At 39.6% G+C, this 18,592-nt stretch overlaps 2 protein-coding genes across 3 annotated transcripts in view; one reads left to right on the forward strand and one right to left on the reverse strand.

Annotated features, from left to right (window-relative positions):
- LYRM7 (LYR motif containing 7) overlaps positions 1-13,305 on the reverse strand; it is a 39,771-nt gene extending 26,466 nt beyond the window's left edge. For both annotated transcript variants that reach the window (XR_015724580.1, XM_087862323.1), the window contains exons 1-4: positions 13,167-13,305; positions 8,847-8,982; positions 8,568-8,693; positions 1,324-1,396 (exon numbers count right to left, since the gene is read on the reverse strand). Coding sequence is in view for 1 of the 2 variants with exons in the window: in XM_087862323.1 (XP_087718449.1) it covers positions 1,324-1,396; positions 8,568-8,585 (91 nt within the window). In the remaining variant the exon portion in view is untranslated. The remainder of the gene's footprint in view (positions 1-1,323; positions 1,397-8,567; positions 8,694-8,846; positions 8,983-13,166) is intronic.
- A 73-nt stretch (positions 13,306-13,378) lies between these two features.
- On the forward strand, positions 13,379-16,903 carry HINT1 (histidine triad nucleotide binding protein 1). The gene is made up of 3 exons (XM_045794792.2): positions 13,379-13,539; positions 15,597-15,701; positions 16,586-16,903. Exons 1-3 carry the CDS (start codon positions 13,429-13,431, stop codon positions 16,748-16,750), a joined length of 381 nt encoding a protein of 126 aa, XP_045650748.1. The 5' UTR covers positions 13,379-13,428; the 3' UTR covers positions 16,751-16,903.
- Positions 16,904-18,592: the final 1,689 nt, after the last annotated feature.

Here is an 18,592-nt window from a genome sequence, read left to right on the forward strand (position 1 = left end):
CTAATACTTTCGTTTCCTGCTTTTTACTTCCAATTGCATTTGTATACCTTTAGCTATCAGAGTCTAATGAATCCCATTTAATACTTTCTTTCCATGAATCTAAAAATTTATATTAAAATGCTTTAAGATGGCAAACTCAATACATACAAGCATGTTAAACCACACACACACACACAAACATACACACATACATACACACACACACACACACACACACACACACAAATAAAATAAAGACACAGCACCAAAATATATATAAAAGTACTTTGGCTGGCATGTAAAGTGAGTGATAAATAAACCTTCGTTCATATAAACCACTGATATTTTGGCATCATTAGCATAATTAAGTCTAATCTGACAACTGCCTTATTGTTGCTGTGTATATTTAATGGAACAACCCACGTAGGGTGCTTAGTAATTACACAATGTTAACTGTTCTTATGCTACTTAATAACACTTAAAGTACTGTTGATGGATAATAGCCAGAAAACCCTCCTTCTATGCTTTATATATTTCAATATAAGGTGCTGAAGATTTGGGATTTGGAGCCAAACTGCTTAGGCTAAATCCTAGTTCTACCTCTCACTAGTATGATGTGGGACAAATCCTTTCACATTTTGTCAGTTTTCTCATTGGAAAAAAACAAATTATAACAGTACCTACCCCATAGCGGTATATGAAGAATTAAACGAATTTGGTAAAACATATACAATATGAAGCATATACTTTAATAGTCAAGAAATTATTCTTGGTGAATTAGAAAAACTTGAATTCTTAGGACAGCAGGGATACTACCTAAGTGCCCTCTTAAAGAGTTTTAGAAATATATGAAGATAGATACTGCACATGAGCAACACAGAACCTAAGCTTTAGAACTACAACTTCCAGATATGATAGACGCCACTTAAAACAGTGAAATACTAAATCTGTAAAAGCATTTGGGATAGATTCTCTTTCACAGCTTCTATCACTTCTAGAATGACACAAGGAATTAATAATATGGAAGTATCTGGTCCTAGAGAGTGTGAAAATGTGATTATATAATACAGAAATAAGTTTAATGGCTTGACAAGCAATGGAGCATGCTGAAATCCTGATCTTTTCCGATTCTTTATAAAAAACTTGATCTTTAAAAATTTTTCTTTAAGTAGATACTCCTCAAAGTAGTGTAACGTAAACTAATCTTTATTAAACATAACAACACTAGGGGAGAGATGTGAAGATCACTCTCTAAAATGGGTCTTGACCATACACGTTCTCTTGGATATATTAGCAGCCATCTGAAGAACTGACTTACTCCAAAGTGGTGAAAAATAAACCTACCTTCTAATGCTCTGGTATCATTTTTAAAAACCTGTTGTCTGGTCCTGTGTAATGTTTTAAAAAGCTGTAAAACCTGTAAAAAAAAAAAATTAGAATTCAGACCTCAAAAGAAAAAAATTTTACATTATATAAATATAAATTATATAAATAATTACAAGGATTATAAGGTATTTCTTTTCTGTTTATTACTTAGACTATCTCAAAATAGCTGGTGAAAACTAGGGTTTGCCAAAACAACTTTCCCTTTGTTATTTATCTTTAAATTTAAAAAAAATTAGATTTACGAAAATAATACCAAGTTCTTTGGGGGGGGGGAAGGATGGTTAAAAAGTTGATAATCCCCCTGCCAAAACCAGTCTGCTAAAGTAACAAACTTTGTCAGTATGGTATGTATTTGTTCTCACTTTTCTTAACATATTGAGGCCTTCACCTGCTCTTAAAGTTTTACACATATATACACAAACTCATGAACTTATTAAATCTTAAGAGACCACAAAAGGAAGGTGTTTCAGATAATTTAGGAAAGCGTAATTGTGATTTCCCAAAGAGAAGTGGAACGCTGAGACTTACGAATATTCTAAGACTATTAGAATATTCACTCAGTATTAAAAAATAGAAGAGCCTGACATTTTGGTAGAAGACAGAGTGTGTAGAGGCTTTAGTGTTAGGCCATGCCTACCTCACATTTCTCAAGTTTAATAAAGTACTCAATATTGTTCCCCTGATATTGTCTTTTCGCCTGTCTTTTCAATTTCAGAGAATAGAAGACACTGAGTTTCTCAAGCTTGAAATCTCTAGGCAATTCTTTAAATTTATATTACTCTTCATGTGGAAATCTTCGGAATGTCTCTCTAATGTTTTGATGTTCTCCATTCATGAAAATTATTTAAGTTCAGACCCTCCCATCTCTTGCTTAAACTACTTAACACAGATTTGTCACTCTGCCACTATTTCTTCCTTCCCTCCAATCCACTAGATAAAATATCTAGTATTTATTTACGAAGTATACCCTGGGTGCTAGGCATTGTTTCAGGTATTTACATATATTAGAAAACCTATAACATCAAAGGCAGACACCAAAACAGAAACAGGAAATATGAAGCAAAAAACATAAAAACACAACAAAACAAAGATCAAACAACCACAATGAACTTCCTCAGAAACATAAGTGACTGGAAAGATGGAATAGCAACAAAAAGAAAACACAGTAAACCGAAAAAGGAACATTCAGAAAACACCCCAAAGCTCTCAGATACCAAATGAGTAACAGCAAATATTAAGGGGAGAAAAACAACAGAGAAGTAGAATAAAAACTCAGATAGAAATTGAGGAGGGAAAAAGAAAATTAAGGAAGTAGTCTAGATGGACCAACAATTACATTAACAGGATTTCCAACAAGAAAGAACAGAGGGGCGCCTGGGTGTCTTAGTTGGTTAAATGTCCAACTCTTCATTTTGGCTCAGGGTCCTGGGATGGAGCCCTGCGTCAGGCTCTGCACGCAACATGGAGTCTGCTTAAGATTCTCTCTCCCTCTCTTTCCCACTCTTTCTCTGCCAAATAAAAAAATAAATCTAAAAAAAAAAAAAAAAAGACAGAGAAAACAGACAAAAGAAATTAAAAAGGGAAAAATTAAGAAAATGTCACCAAGTAAGGTGCATCAGTTAGTTGACTGAAAAAGCTCCAAGTGCCCAACACAAAACCCATACCATAGCTCATCATAAGTTCAGCACAATGCTAATAAAATGAAAAATCTCAAAGATAAAAAGCAGTTCATGTAGAAAGGATAGAAAATCAGAATGACACCTGACTTCTAATAGAATCACTGTGAGAAGACAATGGTATAAAATCTTCAAGTTTAAAAAAGACTGTCCAGAGCAACCTCTCGGATCCCCTCCCTCTTTGGGAGCTTTGTACTATCACTTTACTATCACTCAATAAACTTCGCTTTGCTGCCCACCCAAAAAAAAAAAAAAAAAAAAGTCCAGCGTAGAATACCATACATAGACAAATTATCATTTAACTGCAAAGGCAAACAGACATTTTTGAAAATGCGAAGTGTCTTATCTGCCATACATCCTTTCTTGTAAAGCTACAGAACAATGTGCTCTACAACAAGGGGATGAACTACAAAAGAAAAAAAACATGAGAACCAGTGAGACAGGTGATCCAACATAGAAAAGATGATGAAGGACAAATAAGGGTCAGCATTTGTGCAGCCAGCCCACAAAGCAACTAGTCTACACTATAGCAAAAGGTTGAACTGCTCTAGAAAAGCTGTTCTCAGGAAAAAAAATCAAACTGATACTGATTTTGGGAACAGATAAGTAGGAAGCTAACCAATGATAATAAAAACAAGGTTATTAATTTCAAGAAAAACAAAGAATTAGAGAAGAAAGACAATGTAATCATATATGAGAGGACTCAGCTGTGGACAATTTTATACAATCATAGTAACTTAAAAAAATGAAAACTAATTCACCAAAATTTGTAACTGAGAGGACTAAGGTATAAGGGGGAAGCTTACTCATCAACTCCTATTGTTAAAAGTCAGTAAACAATGTCTTCAAAAAGTAAAAAAAAAACCTGTGAGTAGCAGTTTAAATATGTTCTTTAGAAGTATGGAAGTAAATGTGAGAATAGCTAAAATGAATAAAAGCACTTATCTCTGGGGAGCAGGAATTGGGAGTATGTAGATGGAAGTACACACCTATTGGTTTCTGTGTAACACTTTGATTTCTTAAACCTTACGCATTTATCAACTTTATAAAACCTAAAAAAATCATTTTAGAAAGAGAAAGGGAAAGGACATTATCAAAAAAGAGATAAGACAAGCCCTGACTGGAAGAAAATATTTGCAAACCATAGATCTGGTAAGGGGCTATTATCTGGAACATTTAAAGAACTTTTACAACTCAACAATAAAAACACAGACAAAGGATTTCAATAGACATTCTTCTAAAGATAGACAAATGGTCATCAAGGCCATGAAAAAATGCTCAATATGATTTGGCATCTGGGAAATACAAATTTAAATCTCAGTGAAGTACACTTAAGCCAGAAGCATGATCTGCAATGAAAAAGAAAATCAGTAACGAGTATTGGCAAGAATGTGGGAAAATTGGAACTCATACATTGTTGGTGGGAATGTAAAATGTTGCAGCTGTTTGGAAAACAGTTTGGCAATTGCTCAAAAGTTAAATAATGTTATCACCTGATCTAGTAATTCTACACTTAGATATATACCCAAGAGAAATGAAAACATATGTTTACAAAAAAACTTGTACATGAACGATCATAGCAGCATTATTCACAACAGTCAAAAAGTAGAAATGACTCAAATTTCTATCAATTCATGAATAGGTAAATAAAATGTGGCATACTTATACTGTTATAGCTTGAATTATGTTCCCACAAAGGACATGCTGAAATCCTAATTCCTAGTACCTGTAAAATGTGACTTTATTTGGAAATAGGGTCTTTGCAGATGAACTGAGTTAAGATGCAGTCATTAAAGTGGGCTCTAATACAATATGACCAGTATCCTTAAAAGAAGGAGCAAATGCCATGTGAACACAGAGACTCAGATTGCCATGTGAAGATGGAAGCAGAGATTAGAGTGATGCAAGAGTGAGCCAGCAAGCCAACAAGCCAATGAACATCAAGGATTGATGACCACCCTCAGAAGCTAGGAAGAAGTCAAGGTTCTACCCAGTTTCAGAGGAAGCATGGCTCTGCTGGCACATTCATTTCAGACTTCTAGCCTCCAGAACTGTGGAGACAATGCCTTTCTGTTGCTTTAAGCCACCCATTTTGTGATGCTTTGTTAGAACAGCCACCGGAAACTAATACAGATGTTAGTACTGGGGAGCGGGGTACTGCTATAATGAGTACCTAAAAATATGGAAGTGGCTTTGGAACTGAGATGTCTAGAGATTGAAAGAATTTTGAGGTGTTTCACAATAAAAGCTGAGACGGCCTTGAAAAGATTGTTTGTAGAAATATGGATTTTAAAGGTAATAGAATATCATAGAAATTTAATATTACAGTTTAATATTACAAGACTGGTAGAAGACGAGTTGCATGGATCAAAAGCAAAGTGGAAAGTTAAGTAAATCTAATCATTTTACATGTTGTTTAGGCAAAAAAGAAAGTAATTCATTAATACAACAGCCAGCATCCCTAATTTAAGAACTAGCATATGCAAAAATAAATTCAAAATGGATTAAGGACCTGGATATAAAACATGAAGGCATAAAAGTTCAAGAGGAGAACACAGGCAGTAACCTCTTTGACATCAGCTGTAGCAACTTCTTTCTAGATATATCTCCTGAGGCAAGGGAAACAAGAACAAAAATAACTATTGGTGGTACATCACAATAAAAAGCTTTTGCACAGCAAAGGAAACAATCAATAAAACTAAAAGGCAGCCTACAGAATGAGAGAAGATATTTGCAAATGACATATCTGTTAAAGGGTTATCTAAACTAGACAAAGAACTTATAAAACTCAACACCCAAAAAATGAATAATCCAGTTAAAAGAGGGCTAGAAGACATGAACAGACATCTTTCCAAAGAAGACATACAGATGGCCAACAGACACATGAAAGGATGCTCAACATCACTCATCATCAGAGATATGCAAATCAAAACTACAAGGCATATCACCTCAGGATGGCTAAACTCAAAAACACAAGAAACAACAGATATTGGTGAGGATGCGGAGAAATGGGAACCCTCTTGCTCTGCTGGTGAGAATGCAAGCTGGTGCCGCCACTCTGGAAAACAGTGCAGAGGTTCTTCAAAAAGTTAAAAACAGAACTACCCTATGATCCAGCAACTACGCTACTAGGTATTTACCCATGGAATACAAAAATACTAATTCAAAGGGTTATATGCACCCTGAAGTAAATAAGCATTACTTACAATAGCAAAATTATGGAAACACGCTAAGCATCCATCGACTGATGAATGGATAAAGTGGCATATAAATATACAATGGAATATTACTCAGCCATAAAAAAGAATGAAAGCTTGCCATTTGCAATGATGTGGATGGAGCTAGAAAGTATGCTAAGCAAAATAAGTCAGAGAAAGACAAATACCATATGATTTCACTCATATGTGGGATTTAAGAAGCAAAACTAATAAGTAAAGGGGGGGGGAAAGGGAGAGGCAAACCAAGAAAGAGACTCTTAACTATAGGGAACAAACTGATTGGGGGGGGGTGGATTAAACAGGTGATGGGGATGAAGGAGTGCACTTGCTGTGCTGAGAACCATGTGTCTTATGGAAGTGCTGAATCACTATAGTGTACACCTGAATTGAAAATGACACTCTAAGTTAACTAACTGGCATTTAAGTAAAAGTTTAAAATAATAGAACTAGTATAAGAAAAAGAAAATGTCATAAATACTGTCTTGGAGCTATAAGAGCTAATACCACCTTGGAGTCAATAAATTTTTATTAAAATGAAGAAAACTAGGTCACAGATTATGTTCCTCATTTATAGTAATTAGATAATTCAGGTAATGTATATGGAAAGTGGATTCTCTACAGACAGATCAGTTGGAACGGGACACTGCCACTTAATGCAAGCTTGGACAAGTTACTCAACCTTTATGTCTCAATTTTCTTACATAATGGGTTAATATTAAGGGTGTATAGGAAAATTTCTGAACTAGGTCTCACTTTAGATAGACTTACCCATCTCTTCTAAATTTGGGTTATATGCCCTTCCTGAGTGCAACCACAGCACTGGGCACTTAACTACTTAGTATATGAATCAAATGATTATTTGCTATGGTCCCATACTTCCTCAAAGTCTATGTATCCTTTACACTTACCATAAGAATCTTCTATATATGGTAGGTCTCCCCAAAAGTGTTTTTGGAATCTTACCTAATTTCTTTCATATTCAAGTTTTCCAAGCAACTTTCCACTTCAAGGACTTTCCATATACTACTTGCTCTTTCTGGAATACTCTTTCCTCTCTTCTTCTAACTAATTTCTAATCAAACTTCAGGTATCAACCTTTAATTCTATGAGACTTTTTTTTTAAGTGGGCTCCAACTCATGATCCTGAGATCACGACCTGACTGAGACAAATGTAGGATGCTCAACTGACTCAGCAACCCAGGAGTCCTAAAAGATTTTTTTTTTTTTTTTTTTGCATCCCTCTGGAGGGGTTAAATTCCAGCTGTAAACTCACAAAATACACTGTATTTCTGATTCAAAATCTCCCTTCCTGCTAAATTTCTTTATGAAGGCAAAGGTGGTCCGTTTATCTTTGCATCCACTATGCCTAGACAGTGTAGGCTAAATGTTGGCTGTAAGGTATTACTGATAGCTATTATGGACACTCAATAAATTATCTGAAGAACTCTTTACAACTGTTTCTACTGGTGTTGTGACATATACTAAAATGTACTGAGAACACCAAAGTCAGTATAGTACAGGAGGCACCTCTTGGTGGTGCCTTATTATTGATCAACCATAAGCACTGCTTTTCTTCACTACTGTAACAGGCCTTTCCCCCCTTTTCCATGCTTATATTGCAGCCAGTGACAGAGACAGGACCGAACAGGCCATGCTGTTATTGAAATTCGGGGATGCTAGTCCCTGAGAAGTGTGCGCCAGGCAGGAACGTGCATCAGTTTGACAAGGAATGAATCTGACATCGGGTCCTCTGGGAAGCACCCGCCGGGGCCATCACTTCCCAAGCTCATTCCAAGCACTCAGGTCTCAAGGATCTCTGCTCTGTCTCCGTGGGTGTTGATTTTAGGCAAGGGATTCCGCCGGGACTCAGTTTCCTCGGCTGCCACACTTCGGTGTACCTTCCGGCTACCTGACTAAACTTTACACCTCATCGGACCTTTCACTTATTACATGGTTGCAGCGCCGGGCTGCCTTTGGCGTCTCCTCTGCCTCTCAACGATGTGAAAAAGGTCTCTCGAACACTCGGTGTGGGGATGAAACGGGAGTAGAACTTGCATGACGCAGAAACAAACACTTTGGGACCCCAGGAGGCGAGTGGGGAAGCACTGGTGCCACCCTCCCTCCTCGCACCAGTACAAACCCTCCATCGCCCTTCGCAGGTGGTCTCTGGGCTCCTCAGCGGCAACGTTCACAAGCTCTGTGGAGGGTCCTGAACCCACACTTACTGAAATTCCAGGCAACCTGCGCAAGGCCGCCGGTTTTCCCTCCCCGTCAGCAACGCACCCACACCCTCCCTGGGCCCTGTCACCTTTGCCGCCTGGCTCATGGCTCTCCTCACCTCGGTGGCTACCCCTCTCCAGCGATCGCTTCGCCCCGTCACTCGGCAACCAATCACTGACCGGAGTGGACTATCCAACTCCCCTAAGGCACGTTCCTAAAGTGACGCAACCAATCACTGCGCAGATTCCCCTTTGTAGCCCCGCCTCCCACAGAGGGACATTGGAGACAAATTTGCTAAACCGCAGCAGTCTGGTAAGGCCGCGAGAAACTGCGGAGCCCAAATACTGGAGAGGAGAACGGAACTTACCTGGACGCCATGTTAGTTAGGGGCAGAGTCATGTCCGGTCTCTTCCGAGGCAGTCAGGTGGCTGAGGGTGGGTTGACATTTAATGGATGGCTTCGACGTCTTACGTTATTACCTCTTCTTTGGGGGTTGCGGTTATCTATTAAAGAACCTTTATGTTAAATATTTCCCGGTTGCGACTGTCTCCTTGTGAAAGTGCATAAGTAAGAGCCAAGCCCTAAGAAGTATAGTTGCCGTTAATTGGAATTCTGGCTTCCCAAAGCGCTATTTGTACATTCTCTCAATTAATTCCCGGAAAACGTGCTCAAGACCACAGGCCAGTGGGATGCCTGGGTGACTCAGTCGGTTAAACTGACAACTCTTGACTTCAGCTTAACGATCTTTGGGTAGTGAGATTGTGCTCCCCCCCCCACCTTGAGTTCCACCCTCAGCGTGGAGTCGCTTCCTTCCTCCCTCTCCCTCCGCTCCTCCCCCTGCTCAGGTGCTCATGTGCACACACTGTCTCTCTCAAATAAATAAATGACTCTTAAAAAACAAAACAAAACAAAACCACAGGGCTAGTAAATGGAGATCTGGGACACAAATCCCTATGCCTGACCTGGAAACCTAGTCCTACCCTCTACACATCCTGCTTATTCACCTAACCCTATTGCTTGGTTTTGCTGGTTAAGCTGTCAGAAATGTTATTTAAGTACATTTTAACTTAGGACCTTGCAAACTTCAAGAAAAATTTCAACCTTTCCCCCATCGCATAATCGTTTGCCTTCCCTACTTCACAGCCTTTCAGGTTAATTTTTAGGTAAAACTACTTTTTAGTAGGAATGAACGACTTGAAGCAAAAGATCTTAAAAAAAAAAAAAAGATTTTATGTATTTGACAGAGAGAGAGACAGAGGGAAAGCACGAGCAGAGGGAGCAACAGAGGGGAGGGAGAAGCAAGGCTACGCTGAGCAGGGAGCCCCAAGCAGTGCGCAATCCCAGGACCCTGGGATCGTGACTCTAGCCGACCCTTAAGGGACTGAGCCAACCTAGGCGCCGTTTGAAGCAAAGGATCTTAAAGACCTTTTTCCTTCTCTGTGAGTTATGTAATTTTAAAGAATATTGCAAGTCATCATAATAGCAAGATAATAACTGACTTTTAAAATTATAATTCATTAGATTTGCAGATGAGTGTTTACATAACCAAGCAATTAAACCAAATATACTCGGTACTGACTTTTATATAGGAGACAATAGATGATCTTGTGACATTACATTATAGTGCCTAATTTTTAAAGAATGATTGTAAATGCTTATTTTCATTTCCAGTTTAGAATCATTGCCCAATTTCCTGAAAATTCATAATTTGTTGTTATAATTTCTGGCTAACTAGGGTCCTATATTCAGTTAACCAAAACCCCATATCTGCCAATAGTTGAAAATAAAGTTCTCATAGGGCCAAAATCAGTTCAGTACTAAAGCTTCTCTTCTTTTAGATAAATCTGTATGGTTCCTTCAGCTGTTCCATAAACGAGGTTAACTATTTTGGTTATTCTAGGAATATGTCCTGATTTTTAACAGCTCAAGTGTGAGACCCAGAACTAAACAAGAATTCCAATTTGTTCCTCACATAAGTTCATGGAGCTATAAGTAGGGAGAATACAGGCCTCCAAAAGCTGTCCCTGTTTAAATCCTAGGAACTTCTGAATATGTTACCTTTTATGACAAAAGGGACTTTGCAGATGTGATTAAACTAAGTCTTTTGAGATGGGAAAATTTTCCTGGATTATCTGGTGAGCCCAATGTAATCACAAGGATCCTTATAAGTGGAAGAAGGAAGCAGAGTCAGGGAGAGGTTTGAAGATGTCCTGCTGCTGGTTCTGAAGATAGAGGAAAGGGCCTTAAGCCAAGAAATGCAGGTAGCTTCTAGAAGGTAAGGGAAATGTTCTCCCCTAGAGCCTCTAGAAGGAATGCAGCCCTGCTAACACCATGATTTTAGTGCAATGAAACTCAGACTTCTGACTTCCAGAATGTTACCTGTTTGTGGCCCCTACCATCTTAAAAGCCAACAGTAAAGCATCTTCAATCTTTGACTGTCACCTCTGTTTCCATCGTCATATCTCCTCCCTCTCTTGTGTCCCTCTTTCACTTATGAAGGCCCCTGTGATTAAACTGGGCCTACCTGGACAATCCAGGAATCTCACCCACCACGAAATCCTTTCTTTAATGACATCTGGAAATCCCCTTTACCAGGTAACATAGCATATTAGCAGGTTCCAGAGATTAGGACACAGGCATCTTCTGCCTACCATACCCAGTTTAATTGAAGCTGGTCAATAAGGTTGAAATGGAAGGAAATGAAGTAGAAGCAGCCATGGGCCTGATCATGTAAGAACCCTATAATACAAGGTAAGGATTTTGGATTTAATTCTGAGATGAAATGCCTTACCAGCAGGAGAGTGAGATCATGATTTATATTTTACAAAAATCACTTTGTGTGCTGAATGGCAAACTGACTACAGTGGAAGCAGAACCTAGCTAGGAGGCTCTCAAAGTACTCCAGGCAAAATATGACAGTGGCTTGGATTAGGGTGCTATAGTAGAAGAGGTGAAAAGTGATTAGATTCATGATATGTAATGCCCAGTATAAGAGAGAAGAGTTAAGGATGATTTCATGGCTTTTGACTTGAACAATTTGGTGAATGGTATTATGGTAGATATAGAACGCTGCAGGAAGAGGTTTTTTTGTTTGTTTGTTGGGCAAAGAGTAAAAATAAATTTGAAATACCTGATAGACATCCATATGGAGGTGGTGAGTAAGTGGTAATACATACCATAGGCCAATCTGGAATTAAGGGGAAAGGTAGGTCAGGAGATACATACTGGAGAATCATTGTTCTGCAGATGATAAAGCCTTAGTGAAAGGTGACCACATTTGTTATCCAAACCAGTATATATCTCCTTTTTAACTTTCTATGTTGACAATTTCAGTCTTACAGGAAAGTTGCAAGAATAGAATTTGCATATACCCCTCACTCAGATTCCCCAAATGTTAACTAACATTTGACTACAATCACTTTATCTTTTTCTATCTCTCTCTATAGGAAAAATTTTTAAATTTCTTTACTGTTTGAAAGTGAGCTGCAGACGCGATACTCCTATACTCCTAAATACTTCAGTGTTTTTTATTCTGACCAAAAAAAAGACAGTCTTTTATATCAGTGGGCCTAAAAGTATGATTCTGGGGCAAGCAGCAAATGCATCACCTGGAAACACGTTAGTAACCTAAATTATAAGACCCCCACCCCTAATTTGATAGTTTTGCAGTGGTTATGTGAGGAAATTAACACAACTTTCAAAGCTACTATCTAATTTATAGATATTATTTAGATATTGCCTATTGTCCTAGTAATGTCTTTGATAGCAACAGCAGCAAATGAGTCACTTTTGAGATTCAAGGGATCCGCTATCAATAATTTTTATTGGAAGGGGACAAGACAAACTGGCAAAGTATTATCATATAGGGTAGTCCTGGAGCTATAATTAAGAGCATGTGGAAATTAAGTGTTATCTAGAAAAGATGGCCAAGAATGGAACCCATTGAGAAGTCTGGAAGGAGAAAGTCTGTCTGTGAAGTGTGTGAAGGAAAAAATAGCATCCAGAGGAGTAGGAGACAAGACTACCAAAGAAGACTATTCCTGAAAAGAGGAAATGATCAACATTAGGAAATAATGCCAAGAGGTCTAGTATGATAAGAAATGGAAATGTGCATAGAATTTTATAAGTGGAGGTTCTTAACAACACTGGCAAGAGGGAAATGGGTTTAAAAAATGAGAAAGTGGACAAAGAATAAAGAAAAGTTTTAAAAAGCAGCAAAGTTATGAAGGGGTATGTCAAGTTAAGGCAGGCTTTCCTCTTTAAGGTGGGGCATGTTACATTATGGTGATTACTTCTGGGAAGAAGTCTGGTGCACAGGGGAGGGAGGATTACAAACTACTGATGCCTGGGTCCCAACCCCGGAGTATGATTTAATTGATCTAGATTTCGGCCAGGTTCAAGAGGATTTTTCAAAAGCTCCCCAAGTGATTTTAACGTGCAGTGAGAACCACTGCTAGAGGGAGAAAAACACTGGTGCAAGGAGGGCTTATCGGAACCAAGACCTTCTGTAGCGGAGAAATTAAGTGTTAAGGTGTCTCAGACAGCAAACACGACCAGCATTGCTTGCATTATCAAACCTTTTCAGTTACAGTATCTAATTTTTCCTACAAGTGTCCAAAAAGCAAGTGAAGAAGAGCGTATACAGAAACTCCACTCCCCAAGACACACTAAAGAAAGAAAAAACGACCTCGGTGTGGCTGCCTAGAGTCTCGAGGCAGGAACCTCCCTTCCGCCGGGTCTCGTCGGGCGGTTCTTGGAAGCTCCCGCGCGCTCTCCGCAGCCGCAGCGCAGGTCGCCAGCGCGCACGCGCACGCGCACGGCCAGCCCGGACGCCCGAGCAGCGGTCCCCGCGCAGGCTTGGCTGTGCACTCCCGCCCTCTGCCAGCAGCCCCGGCTCCTCCTTCCTCTCGAGCTTCTCCCCGGGGCGGTCGCGCGGGAGGGAGGCCGAGATGGCAGATGAGATCGCCAAGGCTCAGGCCGCGCGGCCTGGTGGCGACACGATCTTCGGGAAGATCATTCGCAAGGAAATCCCAGCCAAAATCATTTTTGAGGATGACCAGGTAGACCCCAGGCGTCGCCTCCCTGGAGGGCTGAAGTAGGGCAGTCTCCCGTGAACACGCGGGTTTCCCGCGGACGGAAGGGAAAGGGTCGGGTCGCGTCGCGAAGGGAAGGGACTCGGCTGCCCCGCGGGGCCTCTGCTGCGGGCCCCCAGCCAGCGGGCAGGGCCGCGGCTGCTCCGAGGCCGCCTGTCGGCGCGTGCCGGCGCTCCGGTTACGCATTATCAGCCTGGGGCGCGGGTTCAGGCTGCCGGGCGCCCGCGGGGCCAGCACCGCGGGGTCGGGGCGCGTGTGGAGGACACGCTGGCTCCTCGGCGTGGGCGCCCGCCGGCTCCGCGGCTGCCTCGGACCTCGCCCGTGTCAGGAATCTCACAATCTCGCCAGCGCTCTGCCTGACAGGGAGAAATCCGATCGCGCCCTGACTAGGGCCCAATCTCTTCGATCTCCCGCGCACAATCTCCCGGTCTTGGCTTTCCCGGGCGCCAGTCCGCGCCACGTTGCGTGAGACGGCCGGGGGCCCGCGGCCTCGGGGTGGCGGGGGGCGTGGGGCCGCGCGGGGCCGCAGGTCCGCCTCCGCGAGGGCCTGCTAGTCAACCCCACCCCACCCCCATCCTGCTCGGGCCGCGGACTCGGACAGGGAGTGGGTCGTCTTTTGAGATTTGCTTCCCTTTGGCCCCGCCCGGTAGCAAAGTTTACTTTCCTATTTCACAGGAAGCAATTTTATACCAAGGAACTAAGCACGTAGTTTTTGTTGACTTAATCGTAGGTGAAATTCTGTTTTAGGAGGGCCAAGTAGATGTGACATCTTGTGTAAAATACGTACTGGGCACTTGAATTTATTAGTTTGGATCTCAAATAAAAAGCTGGGCAGAAGGTTGGCTGATTTAGACAGAAATTAACTTTGTTAAATTAACTTTAAAAAATATGGAATTTAAGGGATACATTCTTTTTATACTCCTGGTAGCGTTCTTAGATTCAAAATGTTACCTAAGATTTAATTAGATTCCTCTAGGTGAATTTTATTTAGATACCTTTGTTACTAGTAGGGAAGTTCTTTTGTTCTATAAAATGCGTAGTTCTTTTTAAATATTTTCACTTGATTTTTATAAATGATGACTGAAATACTGATTTTTGAACCACCAAAGACCCAGCAGTGTAACTGCATGAAGCAGTCTAAATGATACAGCATTTTGTGTGGAGTGCTAAATAGAATTAGTTCTGTGACCGTTGAGCAGGGAAGGTCCTATTAAGCAGCTTCCACCTTCAGTAGAGAACAAGAGAAAAAAATGTTCATGTGGTATGTAATTTGTTTAAACGCTACTTATCTTCATTTCTACAAAAGACAAAAGTTATATTACTGAAATAGTTGAGTAAGGTGGGAAGAAATAAGTATTAGTCAAAATATCAGACAAATGCATCATTACAAAGCTGGTCACTGCAGTAAAGGAAAAAACCAGGAAACTGCACAATCAGGACTCCTAACCTAGGGAAGGTGGGGAGAGAAAACATTGCTTTCAGAAATTTTATATATGCTGGGAGCTGAGGAATGAATATCAGGTTAAGTTAGACAAAAGTTGGGGTTGAGGGGAGAGGGGACCATTGAAATAGAGGGAAGGGATTTTGAAAAAAGCCTGGGAGTGTGGAGATGAAAGACATTGTGATTTGAGCAGGAAAAGTTACATGAGATCAAACTGAAAAGGTAGACAAGGATTAGTATGCCTAATTTCTACTTAACTTTTGGATCTCACTTTAAATATCCCTACCTCAGAGTGGTTTGTCTGTGATCCCCCAGTCAAAATTGGGTTTTTCTGTGGTAATCATTTGTTTTACTCTCTACTTTTCCTTTGTAACGTGTAGGTAGGATCTATTACCTTTATTTGTTTAAGATCAGCCTTCCCATTAGACTAAGTTGCATGAAAGTAACCATGGGATCACATGTATTGTGTACACTTCTGATTTCTTAGCATCAACTACAGTGCCTCCCATGGGGCTAGTGTGAAAGAATAAATTTAACCTATTATATGATATACTAAAACTGATTTTTCCCCCCTTTTCTCTAGTGTCTTGCTTTCCATGACATTTCCCCTCAAGCACCAACTCATTTTCTGGTGATACCCAAGAAACATATATCCCAGATTTCTGTAGCAGAAGATGATGATGAAAGTGTAAGTAAATTTACCAAAACAATTTATTTTCTTGCCTTTTTTTTTTAAATTTGGGAGAGTAAATTTTGACCTCAAAGTGATGTCATATTTTCATTTTCCTGAGGCAGCTATTGAGGGGAAAAAACGAGACAATCCTTTGGGAATCAGTGCAATGTAGAAATAGTTTGATTTTTTAAAATTGAGATATAGTCAACACATTATGTTAGTTTTAGGTGTACAACATAATGGTTTGATATATATATATTTTGAGATGATCACCATAGTCAGGTTAACATCCATCATCACCAATTCTTCAACAAAATAGTTCCTAACAAGGAATAATTGATGACATTCATTTTTCCTCAATAAACAGTACATCATATAGGGGATGATGTTTTTTCTTTCTCTCTTTTTTTTTTTTTTTTTTAGATTTTCTTTTTAAAAATTTATTTATTTGATAAAGAGGGAGAGAGCACAGCAGGGGGAGCAGCAAGGAGAGGGAGAAGCAGCCCCCCCACCCCCCAAGCAGGGAGCCTGATGTGGGGCACGATCACAGGACTCTGGGATCATGACCTGAGGAGAAGGCAGTCGCTTAACCAATTGAGCCAGCCAGGCACCCTATTAGGAACATTTAAATACCCACTTGGAAAATGACTCTAAAATCGTTTTAATTGAGCAGATTTATGTCGAACTTGTTTATTGGAGTTAGTAATGAGTAAATACCTATCTTAATGGCTTTTTAATTGTAAATTGTGTTATATTAGTATTAAGAGTTTGCAAATATTTGCCCAGAGGGATATGTTTCAACTTGGTGATCTTTTAATATTTCATCTTGGTAGTATGTTATTTAATGGCAAGAATTTATAAAGTGCCTGTGCTTAAGACACTTTTTTTTTCTTTTCCAGCTTCTTGGACATTTAATGATTGTTGGCAAGAAATGTGCTGCTGATCTGGGCCTGAAGAAGGGTTATCGAATGGTGGTGAATGAAGGTTCAGATGGGGGACAGTCTGTCTATCATGTTCATCTCCATGTTCTTGGAGGTCGGCAGATGAATTGGCCTCCTGGTTAAGCGTGTTTTAGGGATAATTTTCCCTCCTCTAGGCAATGGTCAATATTTCCCAGTTCTAGTATGTTAAACAGTATACTTACTTTTGCCTGTGTATGGAGAAATTGAGGAAATAATTTTTAAAACCCATATATAATAAAAGACAATGTTGCATGATTTACAGTCTCTTTGACTCCTGTGTTTGATTTATTAAAAAATATATATATATATATGTATTTGTTGGAATGTATGAAGAGTTCATAATTTGGGAGGTTTTTTTGGTTTTTCTCTCCAAGGAGGACTAAACATATGTACATTGTTATAATGGTGTGACTGGTTTCTGAATACAAATTACAAGATTTCACAACTTTAGTTTTAGGTGAAAATATTAGTCCAGGAGAAGATTTTCTAATCTAATTTTTTCATTTCTTAACAAAGGAGTATGTGATGTGATTGATCCAGCAAGTGACAATTTTGGGTCTAGAAGGAATGACTTTCGTCTAGCCCATGTTTCCCCTGGACTGTTGGGGTAATTTGGAAGGGATGAAAGTAGATTTGTCACAGAATCTTTGATGACCATGTGAAGCCATGCATTGGCATTTCCTTTGTTACCTAAACTCTGTCTGAATATTTATTACAGTCATTTTACTTAGAATTAACTTTCCAAATTGAAAACTTACTGTTTTGAATGTGCATGTGCACACTAGCAAAATAATTAAGTTGTATGTGAATCTGGCTACGTGGAGTTGGGGAGGGAATCTCATGGTGTGAGTTCTCCTTATGTAGACTGACCAAACTTTTTTAGTCTTACCATGCATCCTAGCCTTTCTGAGATACTGTAGGGCAACCAGTTTTGCCTTTTGGCTTTCCTTCATGTAGGCACTTTTCTGTTTTCCGAAACTAAACTTGATACTTCCTGTCTGCCTTACTTTCCTCTTTGGTTCTCTTTGTGCTTATGGATTCCTTCGATTATTAATCTCCATAAAGATCATTTTAGTAAGATTTGACACTAATTGAAAACTTTTTTTCCTACATTTTAAATTATGTTATTGATTTTTAAATACTTGTTTGGGGGGATTAGGCAAATTGGCCATTTAGATCTTAAAAATAATTTTTTCCTAATTGTCATTTTTTTTAAAGATTTTATTTATTTATTTATTTGGGAGAGAGAGAGAGCCAGCACAAGTTAGAGGCAGAGGTAAAGGGAGAAGCAGACCCTGCTGAGCAGGGAGCCTGATAGGGGGCTCGATTCCAGGACCCTGAGATCATGACCTGAGCCGAAGGCTTAACCAGCTGAGGCATACAGGCGCCCTCCCAGTTGTCATTTTTTAACTTTTTTATAGTGTTTAAAATCTTTGTGTAGTTAATGTATCAAGTTTTTAATTTATTTCATATTTTAAAAAGCCTTTCCTACACCAGGAGGATTTTAAAAAAATCACTATTTTTTTTTCCCTTAATACTTTAATGGCTTTATGTACTTCCATGACTTTTTTTTTTTTTTTTTTTAAAGTAAGCTCTAGGCCCAAGGTGGGGCTTGAATTCACAACCCTGAGATCAAGAGTCACATGCTCCATTGACTGAGCCAGCCAGGCACCCTGACTTTTTTTCAATGGGGGAAGGTCTGGGGATGAGTTTGGGAACGACTTCTGCCACTATAAAGAATGTAATAATGAGAGAAGCATTTGTATGATGTATAAGAGGGTAGAGTCTGCTTTCTGTAGGCATATTATCTATCCCATTGATTACATCAAACCAGTGCTAATAAATCAGGTAGACAGCTGCTAAGGTGTCCTGCTGGTCGTGTCTTGACCTTTCTGCCTTAAACAAACTTGTGGCAGTTGTTGCCCACCAACTTATTTCTGTGAA

Source organism: Ursus americanus, chromosome 5 (genome assembly GCF_024610735.1).
Source record: "Ursus americanus isolate L20-20 chromosome 5, mUrsAme1.1.p, whole genome shotgun sequence".
Lineage (NCBI taxonomy): Eukaryota > Metazoa > Chordata > Mammalia > Carnivora > Ursidae > Ursus > Ursus americanus.